The following is a 21994-nucleotide window of genomic DNA, read 5'->3' as shown; positions in this document are numbered from 1 at the left end:
CGTATAAGATTATTTTTACGAAAGCGCCACACTTAGAGTAGCAAAACATTTACGAAGGTGACGTCAATTCAAGTCTATTTTTCACAACAAGAGAATATCTCAGTGTTAGTCTGAGACATAGTGAATAGACTTAGTAACACAACCAACAATTTATTGTGAGATTCAGTCAACATTGCAAGTTTAAACTAAATGCATTTCATTGAAGTTCTTCAAGAGATTTCATTCTTTTCTCTCACTTATTATAGCATAGGTGAAAAGAAAAATCAAGGCCATCAATTCACAGGACATGAGATAAACATCTCAAGAAAAACAATAAAGAAGAACTGCCCTAATTGGATTTAGGATTTAATATTTGTATCTGGGTGATTGTTACCGTGATGGATTTTTAAATGCTTATAAAACATTATACATTATAATAGCTGTAAAACATTCAGGTTTTATAATAGCTGTAAAACATTCAGGTTTTATAATAGCTGTAAAACATTCAGGTTTTATAATAGCTGTAAAACATTCAGATTTTATAATAGCTGTAAAACATTCAGATTTTATAATAGCTGTAAAACATTCAGATTTTATAATAGCTGTAAAACATTCAGATTTTATAATAGCTGTAAAACATTCAGATTTTATAATAGCTGTAAAACATTCAAACTTTATAATAGCAGTAAAACATTCAAACTTTATAATAGCAGTAAAACATTCAAACTTTATAGTAGCAGTAAAACATTCAAACTTTATAATAGCAGTAAAACATTCAAACTTTATAATAGCAGTTTATTTGTTAAAAAGAAAAAAAAAAGTTGAAAGACCTGAATTCGAACTACAACAAAATATCAAATTACCTATAGTTAATTAACTAATTGGTTAATTTTTCTTAATTAATTCTTGTTTTGTTGGATAAAGAAATAATTGAGCAATATTTCAGTTTGATTAGAGATTGGGTGTGTGAGAAATAACATGTACAAACTTTTTATCTGACAGACAGACTAAGTGAGTTGATATAAGCTTTGTAAGAAAATAAAGAGAAGACATTTTTTATGTTCTTTCATAAGTTAAATGACTGCTTAGTGACAGTAAAAGTCTAAATTTCCTATTAAGTGTGTTAGTAAAGTCAGACACACTTTTGAGTATTTAATTATTTTATTATGCACTATTTTATTCTTAACTTTTATAAAATCAATTTGATCTTACAGACCTGCTCTTTTTCAAAGTGAAAAAAAAAAAAGGAATATATAATTTAACAATACAATAATAATAACAATAATAACTAATCAAAGACAACATATATACACTAAAATAACAAAAAGAAATCTCAAAATTAAATAATTTTTTTTTACAACTAATAACAAATTAATTATATTGCACAATGAACATTAACCAAAAAAATATTTTAGAATAAATCAATTACCTACATATCAAAAATATTTTATAAATGCACAATGTTGGACGTGGCTGAATCGTATAAACAGCCTGGCTAACTATCGGGGGGTGGGGGGCTCAAGTTTCAAAAGTTTCAATACCTTAAGCTAAGATGTGTTCGCAGAGTGCCTAAAGGCAGCACAGAAACCTTCTCCTATATACCCACTTTCCAACAGGTCCACAAAAGAGATTGAACCCTGGAGCATGTCTTGCTTTCATTCTTTATTCTGGTCTATACATATAAATACTCGTAGATCTATTCCTATACATTGGCTAACAAAGAGTAAATATTGCTCATTTTGGTAAGGGAAGGGGGACTTCATCATCATTTAACATACATTAATACATTGTGTTTTTTTATATTTGAGTACAATGTTTATGATGGTGATAAAACTGTTATTTATTTAAAATTGTTTCGTTTACAGCTCAGATGACAAGGTAAAAAAAATCAAACAGCAATGTTGTAAGTAATTATCCAAAGAAATTTGAAATCATTTTGTAATTAAAACATTCATTCATTTCACCACTTCAGCTGGTCTGTTTACATAAATAATGGTTTCAATTTCTTGGGTATATAGGCATATATCCTAGGGGTATATATACTAATTGAATAGGTTAGGATACAAAAATATTATCTGATTAAAGGAATTGGTTAGTCAATAAAAACATCCCATGACACTGTATAACTTCCTACTATTATTGTATTCCGAGTTTGTTGATCACAAGTTTTGCTGCAATACCGTCTTCAATGGCCATGCCTTAACAAAAAGGAAAAGTCAATTGAGTAAATTTTAATAGTGTTAGTCAACACTGAAAATCTGACTCATTCTTGGATATCTAAATCTAAAAAAATATATTTATAACTTTCTTAAACTAAACAAAATTATACTAACCTAAGGATTTAAAAACTGTTGTTTTTTTTCTCATTGCTTCCCTTGTACCAAGGATTACCTCCCCTATCTCAGCATAGATTTCAGCCTGAATATGTGACAAAAATTTTTGCATTATTTAATGTGCATTTTGAAAAGTGTTTAATTATCAACCTCCCTTTGATTTAAAACTGCTTCTGCCATTTAGAGTGGAAATGTAGCCTCAAACTTTTGCATACTGAAAAAAATGAACCTGATGAACATTCATAGTCCTTTGAAAATGCAGATCCATTGTTGAAATTAAACAATGATTCTTAAGAAAAATTGTAACAGTAACTGTATAGGGCAGTATGCTTTCAGGACTATTTAGGAAAAAAGACATAACATTTCAAAAACTTTTTTTTTTTAGATTACCGGTAATTATAATTAGAAACAAGAGACACAACTCTAAAATGATTAAACTAACCCACTTTAAAAAACGTTTTCACCCTTTTCATTTCCTTTTTTTTCAATGCCCTAAATGCTCCCACCTCAGACAGACCCATCAGCACATCAACCAAACTAAGCTGTAAGGTAGTTCAAAGCTGATTGTAATGTGTATGTGTCTATTTGCTGATGTAAATTTGAGTTGTATTGATGCATATGAGTGTATAAAAGAGGGGTAAAGGCTAAGTTAAGGAAGATGACAGAGAAGGAATGACATCTGAATATTGAACAGTAGATAGAAAGTGAATTGAGATATTTTAAAAATCACAAGACATCATGCAATTTAACTTGTGTTTTTATATATTTCTACAATAAGAATGAAAGCTGTAAATATTTGTTACTAAAAATCAAGATTATTGTGTTACAAAAAAAGAGCTCTATTCAGATTTGTGTCAAGTTTAAGTGTAAGCCTACAAGAGTAAGTTGGATTAGCTATTGGGAAATACATCCAAACTTAGCCATTTTGAGCACGGCTCTATAAAATGGCTAAGTTTTGAACAGAGATGAAAAAGACATCAGCCTATAGAGCCATGTTACTAACTGCACAAGAAATTACATCTCAACAGCACAATGGTGGCTTGAAAGTGAAGAAGCTTATTGAATCACCATAGATACCTTTTTGTCAATTTCAATAGTTAAAGAAGAGGTACATTTCAAGGTGTGGCTTAGTATAATGCTTTAGTCTTAACTAAGTATAAGTCAACACATAGGCTAAGTCTGGACTAACAAACCTGGATCTATTGACTAAATTTTCAGACCATTAAATCATTCAGTTCATTTTGAAAATTTTCTATCACTATCTCACTTTTGCAAAAAAGAAAACAAAAAACAAAAAAAAAAAAAACAGCACAGTACAATAATAAAAAAAAGAACAACCAAGCATTTTAGTCTTACATTGCCAAAGGAAAAAAAAACAACAACCAGAAGTTAAGAGATCTGTATTGGTTTGTTTATCTAAGGAGTCTTCATTTATCACTTATCATCATTTGTTGTTAGATTAGTTAATCATCAAGGCCGGCCTTAGGTATAGGCAGCCGCGTAGGGCCTCTGATTGATTTGGGCCTGGTACAGGACTCTAAATATTTTTTTAGAGAAGAAATACCAAATCTTGGGCCTAATTTTATTGTCGGAGTTCACTAGGTTTGATATAAATTGCATAATTTTTATTTTTTTCGCTTTTTAGATGTATTTTTCTATTTCATTTGGGGCCACAAAATTCACTTCACCTTGGGCCTCCAATTATCTAAGGCCGGCCCTGTAACAATGAAGTATTAGTGACACATTTACCTGAGATAATATAATGTCTCCACTCTCTTTTATCGCCCCCTCGCGACTGTCTACATAGACCACAGCAGATTTCATCAAATCTGCATCTATCTCTGACCAATCAGGTCTACATGCCCCTACAGCTGAAAACAGTGCCAGTTTATTATTCCCTGAACATCCTTTCACATAAAAATTTTCAACTTTGCACAAACTTGTTAAAATTACTTACAATTACAATCAATGACAAAACAAAGATAAGCAGGATGATTTTTAAAGAAAAATAAGCAACTGATCTTTAATGTGATCTTTAATTCTCCAATTACCTCCCTTGAATGCTACATTTACCTTCCTGTTTATAGCAATGACATCCATATTCTAGCTAACTTAGCAATGTGTCTGGGAAAACTTATCTATGTTCAATTAGCCTTTACAACAAACTATCTAAACAAGGCAGAATGGGACTTCTTTGTCCATCTTCAGATACCAGATTGAATACATTATTTTTAAAATACATAATGACAAATTATTTAGAAAAGGGTAGAGAGTACCCATACCGTTAATGTGTGCACCTGGTTTGACCCAGTCAAGTCTAAGCACAGGATCTTTGGCACTAGTGACAGTTACAATGACATCAGCATTTTTGACAGCTTCACTGACATCACGACAAGCTGCACAGTTCAATCCAATTTCTTTTGCTAATTTGACAGCACCATCAAATCGGTGATTCCAGATTCTAATCTTGATTTTTTAAAGTTTACAATTTTTATGTTAGCATAAGAAAAATAATAGAAATATACATTTCAAAAATACAAAATGTATTCTCAAAGTACTAAAATACGAAAGATATTTTCAAAGTAAGTAACTAATTAAACAGGCATTGGGAAAATGAGTATGTCATTTATTTATTTATATTTTGTTTGTGTTATAAATATAAATTCATTTCACTTTTGTTTTGCAATCAATGATGTGCTTATATTTTTGTTTCCGTGTTTGAAAATCAAAAGGTCAAACTTTGTAATTATAATAAGCTGAAAAATGTTTACCTCTTTAAAAGTGAAAAGCTCACAGAGGGCTGCAACATGTGATCTAGCTTGTACCCCAGAACCTAGCAAAGCTAAAACATCTGGTTTGCCATTAACTAGATACTGTGAAATATTACATCACATTGAATACAAGTATACAAAAAATGTTCAAAAACAATAAAAATTTAAACACATACAGTAATTTCAAAATCAGAATTGCAAAAATTTGAAACAAAAATTAAAAAGCAAAAAAAATTTAAATTCATTTTAGAACAGTGTGTCAGTGCTTCGTGTGCTAAATTTGTTTCTATGATGGGGCTGATGGTGAATTTACTTTGATAAAACAACAAAACTCCAAAATAATGGCAACCAAGTGACTACTGCATGTTGCCTATGGGACCAACAAAAATACAAATGTGAGGTGTGGCCAGCACATTAATAGACCTATGAAATAGTACCTCCTCTCCCATCAATATGATTCTGTTACAGATACCAACATTGGTGATCTCAAGAGATTCAGTGACACCCTTTAGCTGCGAGTACAATGATTTATGCCTTTTAAATTCCATTAAAAACATGATGTAGTAATGATGACCAGAATTTTGAGCCAATTAACAACCCAATGGACTAATGATGACCAGAATTTTGAGCCAATTAACAACCCAATGGACTAATGATGACCGGAATTAGAACCCATTAACAACCTAATAGACTAATGATGACCAAAGCCAAGTTTCACACCAGTACCACACAATAACTTTCAACAAACAAAAATGTTCAAAGTCAACAAAATTGTATTTTAAAAACATTTACCTTTGTAGCAACAGCAGATGTTGCTGCAGTTCTTTTAGCTGTTATGACATCACCATCCAGAAGCTAAATGAAAACCTCCTAGTTATTTTGATATGCAGCAACAATAAAAATAGCCTAAATAACAATGATCACAATTTCCATAATGCTTTTTGACATTCTTATCAGTCAAAATAATAATAATAATAATAATAATGATAATCTTTATTGTCGGTAAGGAAATTTGTCTTACAATATTTGTCCATTACACCAAACAAAACATTATAACTATAAAAAAACAAAATGTACATTCACACCAGGCTCACTTATAATTTACTTGTGAAAAGTTTACATCAGATTGTTTCTATTGAATGATTTGATTGCCGGGGAACAAAAGAGTGTTTGTGTCTGTTTGTCTTTGCTATTGGTGTCTTGTATTTCTTTTGTGATGTTTAAATCACAAAATCCTGACCCAAAGAGTGATTTTTAATTTCTAGAATCTTTTTAGCTTTTTTTATGGATGTTTGTCTCAAACAGCTGCCCAAATGGGTTTGTTTTTTGCCAATGTATAATGTAAAAAAGTAAAGTTGTCCTTTCAGACCTTGTGATCTATAGGGCAGATGATGTTAACGTCATCTATTTCTTTGGCCTGCATTTAATAAGCAGGATGTCATGTGCCCAGCACAATGATGGTACCCATTAGAGTTGGGTGGACTTAGGGGTGTCAGGAACGAAAATAACGAAAAAAGGTGTTGTTTTTTTTTAATATTTAAACCTTGCTAATTTTGTTAATTAATGAATTGTGTGCAAATTTATTTAAAAAAAAAACAGATTGCAGATAAACCTTCATATTCACATACAATCATACCTTTATTAATCAAAAGCATTACCAATAATCTACACTTCATTAGTTTGAACTACACATGTTTTATCTTATATTTATCTTAACTTATTGAGTTGGTCCCATGAGTTCATTTTAATAATGGTTTAACAGTAGCTATAATTAAAGTTGGTTTATGTAGAACCTACTGCTTTTGGAATACCAGTATGTGCACAAAATACCAGTATCACGGCATGATGTGTTGATACATCTTTATTTTGTGGGAAAAAGGACACGATTTTTGTTGCTAAGATATCATCCTCTCTGCTATATACTGGCATGCATCCTAGAAATCTGAGGAAATTATTTTAACACATTATTTCAGTGTGAAGCTTTATCCTGCGACCATAAAAATAGAAAAATGAAAAAAAAAATCCAAATAGCCCAAAATATGTCTTTGTTAATGGCCGAATTAAGGCAATGTCTACATTTCTGAAGAATAAGGATGAAATCAGTATTTCATATGACCACACAAACACAGTTGCAACCTGTATATTTTGCCTCAACTGATGCAGACAAAGCTGTTGTCTGTTAGGGGTCTTTCAAAGACCATCTGCTGCCTGCTGCTTTCCTCTATGCCAGTGATGGCAAAATCTCCTAATTTGATCTTTATAGTACTTCAGGTGGCACCTCTGTAACATAGCCCTCCTTTAGGTGTATAGAATCATCCATTCTACCGGATAGATGAACGACCCAGAGCAGCTGTCAAATAGTAAGTAGTGCTTCTATACTGTCCACACCAGCAGAATATGGTCATTTGTGAGGTAGTTTGTAAACATAGGCCCATTATGGAGAATACATATTTGTGTTAGCTCTGTTGGTTTTAAAAGTGAGTGTAGTTTGGTTGTTGTATTGACCTCAGGGTGGCAAAGTGCAGGAATGTGAATAGTCATCAGAAAGATTCTTTTTTTTTTTTTTTGAGAATCTTGATAGTAGTGTACTGTGTTCCTCTTGTCTGGTATTTCTGCTCTGTTGAAGATGGAGCAGTCGAGGTCAAGACTATTCATTATTAGAGGGGGGGAAACTCATCACCCATGTCCATGAACAGCAACCAATCTTATCTTATAAATTACAGTTACAATAAAAAAAAACAACATTTTTTTAAGCACCATCTTATCTCATATTGTAAACTGAATGTGTTAAACTGAAAATTCAAGTCAAGTTTAATTTGTATATTATATTTATATCACATTCATCACTCTTTGCAAGTCCTGCATGTAACATCACAAGATGTGGCCTCACATCATAGGAAAGAGCAAGAAGGAACGCCCCAGACAGGACCACAGGAAAACATAAGATGTTTCAATATTACATTTTAAAAAAAAAGCAGATTATTATGTTCTATGCTTATCCATGTGTTAATAGTTGTTCATGTTAACTTTGCTTAAGCCATAGAATTATCAGAAAACATTTTTCAAAATGCCTAACTCCTTAAAAGTTATAATTGCCAGCAGAGCAGAGCACTTATTTTTTTTTATACCTGCCTGAGAAAGATTCTTAAAATCTGAAGGCCAGACAAGATCTCAAATGAGGAACTGTGACAAAGAACAAAGCAGAAGTCCGTTGAAGTAGATTTCCATTAGAGAGATGAATAGACCATAGCATTCGGAAGCCTGCATCCAACATTACAATATATATATATATATATATGGCTCCTTCTGTCTAGTAGATAATGGATGCTCCCAGATGAGTCACTGGCTTTGGTTTCGTCTTGAGATAGGGCAGAATCTAGAGTGTCTGATCAAGCCAATTCTACGAAGTTCACATTCGTACAAGTAATAATTTTATTAATGGTGTTATTCTAGTCAAATGTGAATAGGCCTAAATTCTCTGTTTTCTTGAGTTGAGTGGTCCCAAACAATATTCTAATATTGGTTTAACCAAGGTTAAATAAAGTTGTATTTTCTTGCTGGGTTTGTAAAAAAAAAAATTCTCTTCATAAGCCCTAATGCTTTGTTTGATTTCTTAATTATTACATCAATTTGGGGATTCTATTTTAACTTTAAATTATTATAACACCAGCTGAGATCTAGGTATTTTGAGTTTTTAGTCTATTTAGTTTACTATGCATTGAAAGCTAAATCTTTTAAGTTTTCATTTGTTTTAGTTTTTTTTTGTGTAGAATTGTTGGTTAGGGTTACTATAACTGGCATTTTTCAAGATGGAAAGACATGCGTAAATTTGAGTCCAATTTTTGTTATTCATCTAATCAATCAATTCTCTGAGTACAATTTCAGTATCTTGTGTTGTTTCCGGGGTGCTGCACAGCAGGTGACCTGATTATACTGGACTCATACTATGCAATTAGATTAGAAATATATATATATAATATATTTTACATTTGTTTTTTGTTTAGTGCTATTTCATGCTTTTTGCTTTCTCAATACTCTTTGATCCTATCACTTATCTGGACCAGTTGGGAAAGGTGGGGGGTGGGGGTTTAAGGGCTATCACCGTACTCGCTTTTTAAAAGCATTTACAAAAAAAAATGGACAACCTGAATTAGTACTCATGGCTCAAGCCTCCTCAAGCAGACATACTAGCCACACTGCTAGTGAGGTGCCTATGAAAATAGAAGATTGTATTATAAATAGTTATCTTTTATTTGTATAAAGTTACACTGAAGCGGTGACCTATAAAGGGGACTAACTCAGCTTAAGTCGGTTAAGTTCAATTTCTTTCCCTTGTTCAAAATACCAAACAAAATAATTAATTACCAAATAATTAATTAAACTTAATTAAGTAATTAATTAGTTTTTTTTAAATTGATTTTTGTGTTGTCAGGTAAAAGAAATAAGTGTGCAGAATTTCAGCTTGATCCGAGACTGGGTGTCTGAGAAATAAAGTTTACAAACTTTTTACCAGGCAGAATGAATTGATATAAGTAGATCTATAAGTACTATAAGCTAACCTTTGTAAAAACGGGGGATGGCAGAGCAGAGGGAAGGGTATGATTATGAAAAATGATACCATTGAATGATACTATTATCTATTTTACTATTCATACCGGAAACTAATCTACATCTCTATAACCGAGACCATCGAGACGACCAAATGACAGTCTGAGTATACCTCAAGTCCAAGACCAGGCAGGCAAAGCTACAGCCGCACCGTGACTATTGGATTAAATCATTAATCAGAAATTGACTGAAAAACCCACCCCTCAGATTCTGGTATCAAAACAACGTTTCTAACAGGTTGAATCACTCCTGTTCGTTTTGAGAACTCAGCCAGGCTTTTTTCAATAGCAGGAATAAGTATCGTATAATCTAAAATATCCGTAACTTTTTCTGATGAAACAATGACTAATGTATCCATTTCTGCTAGATCTATTAGATTAATGACTCTGTTCAAAATATAAATTTAGATCAAGAGTGTTGAAGAGTCTATGGACCCATGGTCTATTATATTGACAGGCTAGAAATAAATAAACTATAATATTTTTTTGGTTTACTAGCTAACACATCAATTTAAAAAAAGTACATTGTAATCAATAAATTGATAACATATTAGCATAAAAGAAGCTTGCTATGCACAAGCCACTAATCCAAAGATGGCGACGCAAGGTTTGGATGGTAATTAAGTGCTAAGACAGATCTAATTCTACATGTCTTTTGTGTTTCTGCGGATTATTATGATTAAATATTAAGATATCTCCAGTTAGATCTACATCTACAATATTAAATATAATTTACCGTGACTAAAAATCTAGATTCCTGCTAGTCAGTGCTACTAGTCTAGTGTACTAAAAGTAAAAGTGAGTCAGTCACACTCACTTGACTCACTCACAGTCAATCACAGTGACTGACTGAGTGTGACTGTGAGTGTCGACAGAGATTTGTTACTTGTAAATTTGAGTGATCTTTTCCACTTTTTCTAGACTAGACTAAGACTAGTCGTTTATGCTATTCAGACACCTATAGGTAGTTAGGCGAAAAAACGCGGAAGTGTGAAAGTAAAAAATGACCGATAAACTTGAGATTGCGTTTTTGACTTTTTTTCACATAAACCACACTTGCAAATTTAGCACACTTTTGAATGAAATAAGAGAAGTTTTAAACTTGTGTTATCGATTACTTTAGACCATGGCCTATATAAAGCTTAATTACGGCTTTTTTTTTAAAGTTATTTGTCATTTTTACTTTTATTATAAAAAATACTCATTTTTTGTTTTTAGCAATGCAGGGTCCAGGAAAATGATCAATGATTCATTTTTTTTCCTATGGTAGATATCATGCCTGGCTATAATTCTGCCAAGTTTTATCTCGATATCTCCGTCGCATCGCTCACAAACTTGAAAATACGGTTTACCATTGGGGGCTATGGGTTTTTCAGAATTTACTGAATTTTGATAAGAAAATTTCGTCATCAATGTAAAACCACTGGAGGCCATGTAAGGCCTAATATTCTGGATATATTCAAATAGATTTTATGTATTAATCGTCGTCGCATGAATTATAAAGCGCATTTGAAAAATAATTGTTTCAGACGATTTTGATCCCACTTTTTAAATATTTTGTTATTTTCTGCCATCAGAACGCCGCCATTTTGTCCCCGCCTCTCTGACAATTCTTGTAGATCTAGACCCGATAATTTGTTTATTACATCAATATTTACATTTTAAACAAGTAAAGTTCATAAATATAAATGAAATTAGATTTGTGAGCTAGAAATTCACTATGAATACTAAATCTACTATTAAATTTCTTATTTAATAAGTAGATTTATCCTCTACGAAACTCAATTCCAACTTTTTAACTTTTTGAGCGGGGGGTGTGTCTCGCTGGCTTAGCGAGAGAGACGCTCTCATGATGACTCATCTCTTTTGTTCCATGGCAACAATGTTAGGCCAAAACGACAAAAAAAAATTCATAACTTTCTAACTATTAGACATACAGTCATAATTTAAACACCATTGGAAAGTTCGATATAAGTATTTTAATGATGTACTAACGAAAAATTGTTTTTTCAAAGATCAATTTTTTATTTCCCCTCCCTACTATAGGCCAAAATTTCAAAGTGTGACTTTTTGACAGTGCTCATTATTTGATAATGATTTACATAAAATGACTAGATCTAATCCTAATGGTGTGACATAGACTGTTAAGTCATAGTCATAGAATTAGAATGATAGATCTAGAAAAAAAAATGCAGGGAGGCAAAAAAAAAATTATCTTTGAAAAAACAATTTTTCGTTAGTACATCATTAAAATACTTTGAAAGAACTTTCTAATGGTGTATAAGTATATTGACTGTAGTAAAATTATGACTGTATGTTAAACAGTAAGAAAGTTAAGATTTTTTTGGTGCCGTTTTGACCTAATATTGGTTGACATGGAAAAAGTGACGAGAGAGCTTGTCGCTGGCTCAGCCGGTGAGACACACCCCCAAGGTCAAAAGTTAAAAAGTTGGAATTGAGTTTTGTAGACAATAGATCTACTTATTAAATAAGAAATTTAATCTAGTAGATCTAGTATTCGTAGTAAATTTCTAGCTCACAAATCTGATTTCATTTATAAATATTTATGAACTTTAGTTGTTTAAAATGTAAATATTGATGAAATAAACAAATTATCGGGTCTAGATCTACAAGAAATGTCAGAGAGGCGGGGACAAAATGGCGGTGTTGTGATGGCAGAAAATAACAAAATATTTAAAAATTGGGATTCTTTTTCTTCAACTTCAACTGTCAGGTAGAGTTGAGCCCTCGGCTCTTGGAACTCTAGGCCAGCAAAAGTGAACAAGAGCTCCCTCTCACCGGCCTCAATGAGAACAGTGTACACTGTTCTGTCTGACGGGTGGGTCAGACTCGCGGCAAGAGACCGCATACACTAAGACCCCCGCCACCTTCCTTTTCTATACCAGGCCAACTGTGCGGGACACGCCATTTATGTAACGGCCCCTTGAGGAACAAGGCCTGGATTGTGACAAGGTTGTGGGAGCTTTTTTACAACTCCGCACTGTGCAAAATCGCCTGAAACAATTTTTTTTCTAATGCGTTTTAAAAAAAATTGTAAGGTAAAAAATCTTTCAAAAGTATCTAGATCTGTAGCTAATAATATCTGCTACAAGATTATAATTTCATTTGTTGGTGACAAACAATATCTTTTATTAGATAAAAAAAAAAAAAACCTGAAAAGTCCATTGAGGTCAATGTTATTATTTTTTTTTTCAAGTTTGTTCGATGTTGACAATAGATCGATCTGAAAATTGGTAGGAATATAGCTAGACACATGTACTATTATCAGGAAAAAATCAACTGGGTACGACTTTTCTGTGATGAGTATCAGCAAAAATAAAAATGTATATATATTATACTTTCAATGCAAGATATTTAAATAAATCAAAGACAAAAATGTTCTCCATCATCAAAAGTAAATCGAATTCACTCTTTTTAGGAATGATATCTTTGTATATAGTGAGCATAATCGATTTTAAACAAAGACCTATGTAGCAGTAAGGAAAACTCTTGTTTCAAGTTTTTATGTCATTTTTTGGACACCGGAAGTTCCAGAATTTCAGCTCCCTAGAAAATGAAGTATCAAAATCTTCTTTAGTTTTTAAGCTGCAGTTTAAGGAGAATATATTAGGATGACTACTTTATTTGTACCCCTGCCCTGCCCTAACTGTAGTAACCTAACCGGGCTAACCTAGTCTAGATCTAGATTTGTTATTATATTTACGATTAAAGAGGCCATGGATGCGTTTTCATTTAATTCAGACAAATTTGACACACATTTAATTTGATTCCAGACACTATATAATTTATTTCAAATAGTCTCTATATTTTGGCATCAAAATGTAGTTAATGTAGTCTCTTTAAAAACTTCGTACAAAATAAAAACACGTTGAATGAAGGAAATTCTGGATGCAAAGGGAAACTATTCTAGATGAAAAATTTTAAAGCAATAAAAAACATGAATCAGAGAAATAGAAACTAAAAAATAAATTTTAAATCTTCGATGATTTCAGCGTTGATCCGACCTTTTTGCAGAGTAAAACCAAGTGCGTTTTCCAGAGTCAAAAAGAGTTAATAATAATAATGTGTATAATATATATATTAAAAATCATTCATAACACAAATGGCGATCTCTAAACTCTTTTTAAGTTATCTGTCATTTTTTATTCCGCACTTCTGTTTTTTTTTTGCCTAGCTATAAAAGTCTATAAAATAGATAATGTCGGGGTTTTTTTTTGCGCGTAGAATTGGCGTTTTCATATTGAATGACACTCCAAAATGAAAATTTTGGTCTATATATTTCTGGAGATTTTCATGAGTTATCAAAAGATTTTTATAATTTCCGGAGATTTCCAGGACTTTTTCATTTATTTTGCAATTTCAGGAAATTTCCAGGAGCTCCTGGTAAACCAGGAGGCCATGGGAAATCTGTTTTATAAGTTATAAAAGGGTTTAATTTAATAATTTATGCACCTAGAATTAGCGTGTAATATATATATATATTATAAATATATATATATATATATATATATATATACTAGACATATGTTACCCGCGACCCGCGGGTCTTTATTTGCGAATTACTGTCGATATAGTCACTGAGAGTGTTTGTAAACAATTAAACGAAATAATAATGTAATAAGTAAAGCGAATGTGTCAATGTAAAAATAGTGTGAATGAAGCTATCAGATCAAAATAGCTAATAGGGGAAAATCCATTTTTTTTAAATTTAAACATTTGCTTTTGAATAATCTAGTGGATTGGATTTAGATGTATGTTAAACGTAGCTAATGATCCTTTCACGTTATTTCTCTTTCGCTACGAAAATAAAATTAGTTTTGCGAAAATGGTTTACCCGAAGTCGATACATTCTTATCTATTAAAAACGAAAAGAGCGATAGCTTTGTTAAATGAATGGGATTATAAAGTGAACAATTAAACGAAATAATTTTTAGTACGCGATTCATGAATGAATATAGATCTAGGCCTATCTCACCTCGGCTTCGCAGCTTTCGTAAACGAATGTAGATTTAGAAAACCAAATTTGAATGTTTATTTGATCAAAATATGAAATGAATGGACTTTAATTAATATATTTATACGTTAAAATAGTTGGATTAGAGTTTTAGATCTAGGGATGGGATTATAAAGTAAACAATTAAACGAAATAATTTTTAGTACGCGATTCATGAATGAATATAGATCTAGGCCTATCTCAACTCGGCTTCGCAGCTTTCGTAAACGAATGTAACTTTAGAAAACCAATTTTGAATGTTTATTTGATCAAAATATGAAATGAATGGACTTTAATTAATATATTTATGTGTTAAAGTATAAAACTATCTGTGCGAAGAGAAGTTTTATCATCTTAGAGTTGGATTAGAGTTTTAGATCTAGGGATGGTATTATAAAGTGAACAATTAAACGAAATAATTTTTAGTACGCGATTCATGAATGAATATAGATCTAGGCCTATCTCAACTTGGCTTCGCAGCTGTTGTAAACGAATGTAGCTTTAGAAAACCAAATTTGAATGTTTATTTGATCAAAATATGAAATGAATGGACTTTAATTAATATGTGTATGTGTTAAAGTATAAAACTATCTGTGCGAAGAGAAGTTTTATCATCTTAGAGTTGAATTAGAGTTTTAGATCTAGGGATGGGATTATAAAGTAAACAATTAAACGAATTAATTTTTAGTACGCGATTCATTACGGAATTGTCTAATGAAAGAATGTTCGTCAGGAAATCTGTAATCACAGATATAAGGAACTAATTAATGTAAAAAATGCTTTTGAAACACAAAATTGAAGGTTAATTTTATTATATAATGAAATCAATGGATCTTCTTTTGTATTTTCATGTGTCAAAGTAAAAAACTATCTGCGCAAAGTGTATTTCTAAAAATTAGATCTAGGTCTAACTCCTTTCCATCTTTTCTCATGTCAACATTGTAGACATGGCCTAGATCCACAAAATACTATAGCTGTAATAGAGTCGGACAACTTTATTTTTTTTGAGGGTCTTAAGTTTGTTTTAGGGCTACAATACATACACTACGGTCTAAGTTGGTACCCAAGGAACATTCCTGCCTAGTTTTATCAAGATTGGTCAAGCGGTTTTGATGTCTATAAGTAACATACATACATACATACATACATACCCCTCACATTCTACTTTATAATATAGATATATATATATATATATATATATAGTGTTTCTCCAGTACTGGTATCAAAAAGTGTCACATTAGGTCAAAAATTAAAATGGAAGTTTTTGGTTTCATTTAAAGTGTATTCATTTCTTCACCCATTGTACTTAAAGAATTTATCAATAGAAAATGAATTGGAATACATACATTTCCTCAGCAGTGCTGGCAAAAGGGGTACCCACTATTGCATTTCAGGTGCATCACCGGGACACCATTGATGATTAAAGTACAACTAACTGTTAATTTGTTTGTTTTCTTAGCATTATTTGAATGTTTCTATTGTATTAAGCAGCTAGATAGAGAAATTGAAGTTTTTGAGCACTTACGTTATGTTTGTGCTCAATTTAAAAAATGGGACATTGTAGCACCTGTAACACTACTGGTAAAAGTTTTTTAAATAAGATTTTTTATGAGAAAATAGAATTTATACATTTATGCTATACTTGCATTGTAGCTAAATATATAGGTTATTATTTGCTGCAATATCTCAACAATAATTCAAGCATTTATTATAACATAACTATTATATCACAAGATGTTGCAGTTGCTACAACGGGACACCAATATGAAATATATTTTATATATATAGTTTTTTTTGTTAATAAATGCTGAAATACAATTTTTTAAAGTCTGTAAATACATTATCAATTATTCTTTTATCAATGATTTACAAAATAGTTTTCTATAACCACAAATGAATGTACTAGACCTTTGTGTGTGTGTGTGTTCAATAATCATTTAAAAATATATTAGATATTACTGCCTCAAACATGACCTAATCATAGACTAAAGCAGCTTTATGACTTTCAATGCACCAAGAACAAGATCCAAAACTATATTATATATATATATATATATATATATATATATATAGTAACTACATACAAATTGAAGTAGATTTAAATCTACACAAGACCTTTATCTAGATCAAGATTTGTTTAGTGTCCTGTGAAGCACCACAGACAATGATAAAACAATAAGGTTTACATTAACTTAAATTAAAAAATAGTATTCTATGTATTTTAGATCAAACTTGAGAGTAATAAACTTAATTCTCATTATAATTCAAAACTTTGGTGAGAAAACTACTTATTAAATATCTAGATCTCTGAGATTTTCTGGTATCATTCAACATGAGGTGTTTCGGGTGCTACAATGAAAAAATGTGGGACACCATGTCTATTAATGTCTCCTGTTAATTACCATGTAACCTTTTCCCAAGAAAATGGAGCTTGTTGTGTACTAAGCAGTATCAGAGATACCATTAAGTAATTCCCATCTCATTAATAACTTTGTTAAAAAAAATATTGTTATTTTTGTTAAGAGCGTTTGAGGTGCTTCACCTAGGACACCAAGAGCTATTTTACTAAAATTATATAAATTTTTACATTTTTTAAGAAAAATTACACTGTGTAAATTAATCATAGAAGTTGCTTTTAGTAACAGAAACACAATTGGGAGCAGAATCCTTTACTTTGTTTACAATTGATAAAGGTTTAAAAATTTCAAGTTAAGTGGGACACCATGTGATGCACCTGTGACACATTTTTTACTGCGACATCTAAGTAATACCAAAGTAACTATAAAATAAAAAGATATAGATAATGCAATAACATTATATTGTTAACCTATTTCAACAAAAATGTCTGTTGAGTAATCTTTGCTTTAGTAGAATATTACTTCAACCTAAGCCTGGTATTCCATGTTACATCAAAAGATGCCATTTTGTGCACTATTTCACACATTTTCTTCAATTTTAAAATTCCACAATGCACCTTTCAAGCTCAAAATATCACAATTTATAGATAAACCATTTCTACAAGAAAATTGTGACATTTTAATAAAAAGTTTTTGAGTTATATACATTTTAGTGAGCCAATACCTATTTGTCACCAGTACTGGAGAAACATTCATATATATATATAGAGAGAGAGAGATAACTTTACCATAGCTAAACCATCACTAAGCCTAATTGCTACTGTAATGAAGCGATACAATAGGTTAGATCTAGATTTGCTTTCAGTATTGTTGCGGGAACTGACGTATACCTTACCTAAAAAAATTATCTCAAAGAACCCTGTCATATTACAACATTCACTTAATCAGACTGGTGTTTTAGTTTCTTGTTAATTCAATAATAAATTAAAAAATTATTTTGTAAAAGCACCTGCCTAATTTGCTGTTATCTGCCTAATAAGTCTCTATTCCATTTTAGTAATAATAGGACTAAAGTCTAGAAAGACTCAACAAATAAGTAATAACATCAGATGCAAACAAACGAGTTAATAAAACATCAGATGAAGTGATTGAAATACATACTAATTATTAATCTAATGAGGGAAGAAGTATGGTGAGGGCTGCAAGGAAAATATACAGAGAATGTCAGTGGGGAGCTATGTCTAATTATAATTCATGATTATAAGTTATATTTATCTATAATTATAATTATTAACTTTTTTTGACTTTTCAGTTGTAAGTTAAAGTACTCCAAGAAATCAAGACTGTGAAATAGATATTTTAACATATCTAAAGTATAACTTACATGCACATGTAATAAAGTTTATATAAAAAAAAAATGAATCAATATCCTGCTGGCCTTGTGCCTATGATGGTACCTCAGCAGTACATGGTTATGCCAGGTGCAGTCCAACTCCCTCCGGGAATGGCGGGTCATCATCCCCATGGAGCTTTACAGCCTGCCATGCTACACCACCAACAAATGGCAGCACAGGCTGCTGCTGCATCTCATGCAGCTGGTGCGCCTGTCATGACTTCACCTGTTGTCACATCAGCAACTTTTGGTGCTATTGGCATGAGCCACCAGGGCATAATGAGCATAGCTGGCCTTCCACCCCATATGGCTGGTGTCAGCGGCCCTGTCATGTCAGCCATGGGTGGGGGAATGTCTGCACTTCATCAGGCAATGCCTGGAGGGCTTGCCCCACCATATGCAGCTCTTGGCCCTCTGGCTGGTTCTCCTCTACCTTCTGGATTGTTTGCACAGCATCACCAAATGCAGCAGCAGACTTCACAGAGTCAGCAGCTCCATCAACTACATCAACTTCAACAATCATCTCCCACTTTGCAGCAAGCTGCTTTAGCTCAAGAAATGAGAAAGAAAGAGGAAGAAAAAAGGTAACCAAATAATAATCAGTTGTCTATTTTAAAAGACATATATAACCTTTTTTTTTTCATGATATTTTATAAATTGGATCAATTATTGTCTTTTTTTTAAAGTCAAAGCACTAGATGGCAAGCTGACCCAGAATGGGATTTGGATGAGCTGAACTTAGATGAATCTTTGGTTGTGTTAGATCATTTTAACTCTGATCTTAATTTGGTTTTAGATCAAGATGGGTAAGTCTTTTCTAACTTTGACTACTTTTCACTTTTGGAAGGTTGAAATTATAAAATATTAGATAATTTCATTCATTTTCAACAGTGTTTAATAATCTTCATAATCAACAACTGTTGTTTTTTCAGTATTTTTTATTATTAATGTTTCTAAATACCAGATATGGAGCTACAGTCCTTAACAACCCCTCAGGGTTTTGTTTTACTTGGGCTGGTGCAAGAGCGACATATGGAGTTTGCCGTGGGAAAGTAAGAACTTGATCAAAACATTAAGAGATCATTAAACATTTTCATAGTTTAGGCAATGGCTAGACATTTGATATTATCTTGTATGTACATTGTTACAGCTTTCTTTTTAATTAGCTCTTGGTTTAAGCGTCCCTCGGGTTCACATAATATACAAAATAACCTGGTCATCAAGATGAACACAACTTTATTACTCTTGATCATATCATACTCTAGTTACTGTGCCCTTGCAAACTTGCCCACTTCTGTTCAGTTCCTCATACATTCCAAGTGACAAAAAATTAATTATAGACACATTAATTCACACACACGCCCATATATATATATATATATATATATAAAAATATATATATGCACATACATATGTGAATGTGCGTGTGTATGAATATATATATATATGTGGGTGTATGTATGTGTAAATATGTCATACAACGTGGCAATGAGCTATTGGCAGACTGCCTACCAAAAAAAGTCCAAATGCGTAACGCTGATGGTCAAAATACGTATTTTGGCACCAGAATGCGTAACACTTACGGGATCCACTATATATAATATTAGATCTAGATGTCATGATTAGATCTACAATCTAAATCTTGATCAATACGACAATAGAGATGATATCTAGACTAGATCTGGATCTATGTCTATATAATGAATATAATCTACTCTAGATCTGGGCTTAAGAGTGTTACCGATGCCGTGGATCCGCTACAAACGTAGGTCTACTCCAAACTTTTGTAGGCCTACCTTCATCCTTGATCTATTCTATACTAAGACTAAGAATCTAGTCTAGATCTAGACTAGATGGCAGTAGATGTTATCGATCTAGATCTAGTCAATCTAAATCATACTACAACTAAATTGGATCTAGATTGTAGAGTAATGTAGAGAAACATGACATAACGTAATGACTAGCTAGAATCTAGCTAGAACTAGATCTATTCCTGTATAACAAGTTATCTAGATTCTAGATCTAGAATCCAGATCTAGACTAGATATCTACAATGTCACTCAATGTGTTTTGAATCGATAGCACTTCAATATTTTTTTCTATACAAATGAATACGGGAATCAGGGATTCAACATAATTAATTTCTACTAATGAACTTACAAAAACAATAGTCACGTTGGTGTATCAGCTAACTGACGGTACCAACCTGGTACCAACCCGCCACTCCCTCACTCTCGCGTTCTTCATTTCTAGACTAAATCTAGTTGCTTTTAAGAACCAATCAACGTATAGATCTGGACACAATGTGTTCCCCCACCTTTTCTGTCCCACCCCCACCCCAACAGGACGGCTTAGCGTGACTGCTCGTAAGCTAGTCAAGAGAGGGGGGAAAAAAGGATACAAAATGCGTAACGCGACGGGTGAAATGCGTATTTGCGTACTGACTGTCATTTTTGGGAGATTTTGCGTAAGGGTAGGCAGGTGTGTATTGCCTACTACTACTACTATTGGTCTAAACTATACACAGGTTGTGATGTTGTAGGTCAGTGTTGATGCCTTCTATAACGAATGGTTGAAGTCAGCATTTATTAGAATAAATAAAATGTTTTCTCAAGTTTAAAAATGACGGGCCCAAATTCAAGAAAATGCAATTGACAAATAAAGAGAAAGATGGTCGTTCTTATCTCTCCACTACTTCGGGCACACACAGGCTTTTGGTCATTACATCATGCAATATGGGCAGGATAATATTGACATCCCTACATCAAACAGAAGCAATATATATATATAACTATGTACAAACCCCACATTACTATATATCTACTTATTTACATATATATATATATATATAAATAAATATATATGTATATATATATATATATATATATATGTATATATGTATATATATATATATATTGTTGTAACTCTCTAAGGCAGGCACTCAACGAAAGACAGGTCGGCAACAGTAAACGATGTATTTATTTATTATAACTAGTATAAGCATCAACAAATAGTAATAGTTACTAGTTAGACTTGGACGTCTGCTATAAAGTCACAGGGAGTAACATGTCTTAAGTTCTAGAGTCCTACTTCATACCTGAACACAGAACTGACCACCGACACACTTCCCAGTGTCGCTCCAGGTCTCACACAGTTTCCTAGTATCACACAGGACAGCACTCAGCACCAGACTATTCAGACTCCCATGACTTTTAGCCGGCTCACAACAGTCCTTCTTCCTGTCTCCATATGTCTTTCACTAGTCGTGTTCAGTAGTGCTCAGATGCGCACCATTAGTGTAGCGCGGGAGCGGGGTTACAACATTGCCCCCTTCTAGGATCTGTTCGTCCCGAACAGATTCAGGTGCCCTACAGGGTGGCGGACGTTGGTCAGCGCAGGTGGAGGTCGGTCTGTGGGAGCTACAGACGGCAGGGAGTGTGTTCCCCACAAAGTCATCCACACTGCTCTCTGCTGGTGCCGCTTTCTCCTTCTCCAGTTGATCTGCCTTTGGTTAAGGGGGCGTCGTTTTCGTTGTCTGGC

General features: G+C 32.5%; 2 protein-coding genes across 7 annotated transcripts in view; one reads left to right on the top strand and one right to left on the bottom strand.

Annotated features, from left to right (window-relative positions):
• Positions 1-332: 332 nt before the first annotated feature.
• Positions 333-10448, bottom strand: LOC106057249 (ketimine reductase mu-crystallin-like). Of its 5 annotated transcripts, none has more exons than XM_056020541.1 (8): positions 10427-10448; positions 6881-7025; positions 5876-5938; positions 5084-5185; positions 4595-4778; positions 4062-4183; positions 2313-2397; positions 333-2177 (listed from the first exon to the last, which is right to left on the bottom strand). In XM_056020541.1, exons 2-8 carry the CDS (start codon positions 7010-7012, stop codon positions 2116-2118), a joined length of 750 nt encoding a protein of 249 aa, XP_055876516.1. In that variant the 5' UTR covers positions 7013-7025; positions 10427-10448; the 3' UTR covers positions 333-2115. The 5 variants fall into 5 exon arrangements, with proteins under 5 accessions (XP_055876516.1, XP_055876512.1, XP_055876513.1 ...); XM_056020537.1 differs by lacking the exon at positions 10427-10448 and adding an exon at positions 9892-10173; XM_056020538.1 differs by lacking the exon at positions 10427-10448 and adding an exon at positions 9804-9942.
• Positions 10179-21994, top strand: part of LOC106057259 (uncharacterized) — a 32429-nt gene continuing 20613 nt past the window's right edge. Inside the window, exons 1-4 of one of the 2 annotated variants that reach the window (XM_013214380.2) lie at positions 10179-10306; positions 18374-19038; positions 19141-19260; positions 19419-19506. In XM_013214380.2, the coding sequence (XP_013069834.2) occupies positions 18479-19038; positions 19141-19260; positions 19419-19506 (768 nt within the window). In that variant the 5' untranslated portion in view covers positions 10179-10306; positions 18374-18478. The remainder of the gene's footprint in view (positions 10307-18373; positions 19039-19140; positions 19261-19418; positions 19507-21994) is intronic. The other variant, XM_056020526.1, reaches the window with a different exon arrangement.

This window comes from Biomphalaria glabrata, chromosome 2, assembly GCF_947242115.1.
Source record: "Biomphalaria glabrata chromosome 2, xgBioGlab47.1, whole genome shotgun sequence".
In the NCBI taxonomy this organism is placed as follows: Eukaryota; Metazoa; Mollusca; class Gastropoda; family Planorbidae; genus Biomphalaria; species Biomphalaria glabrata.
The sequence above is the reverse complement of the archived record's forward strand: the minus strand, read 5'-3'. Positions and strand labels throughout refer to the sequence as shown.

Bases quoted from the DNA above. Each gene is read 5' to 3' on its own strand.
- LOC106057249 (XM_056020537.1), bottom strand. From the start codon at position 10,049: ATGGATACATTAGTCATTGTTTCATCAGAAAAAGTTACGGATATTTTA. The intron at 7,026-9,891 runs GTGGGTTTTTCA...TAATTTCCTCAG, and splicing joins TTGATACCAGAATCTGAGGG to ATTTCTAGGATGCATGCCAG. The intron at 4,779-5,083 runs GTAAACATTTTT...TAAAAAATCAAG, and splicing joins AGCTTTTCACTTTTAAAGAG to ATTAGAATCTGGAATCACCG.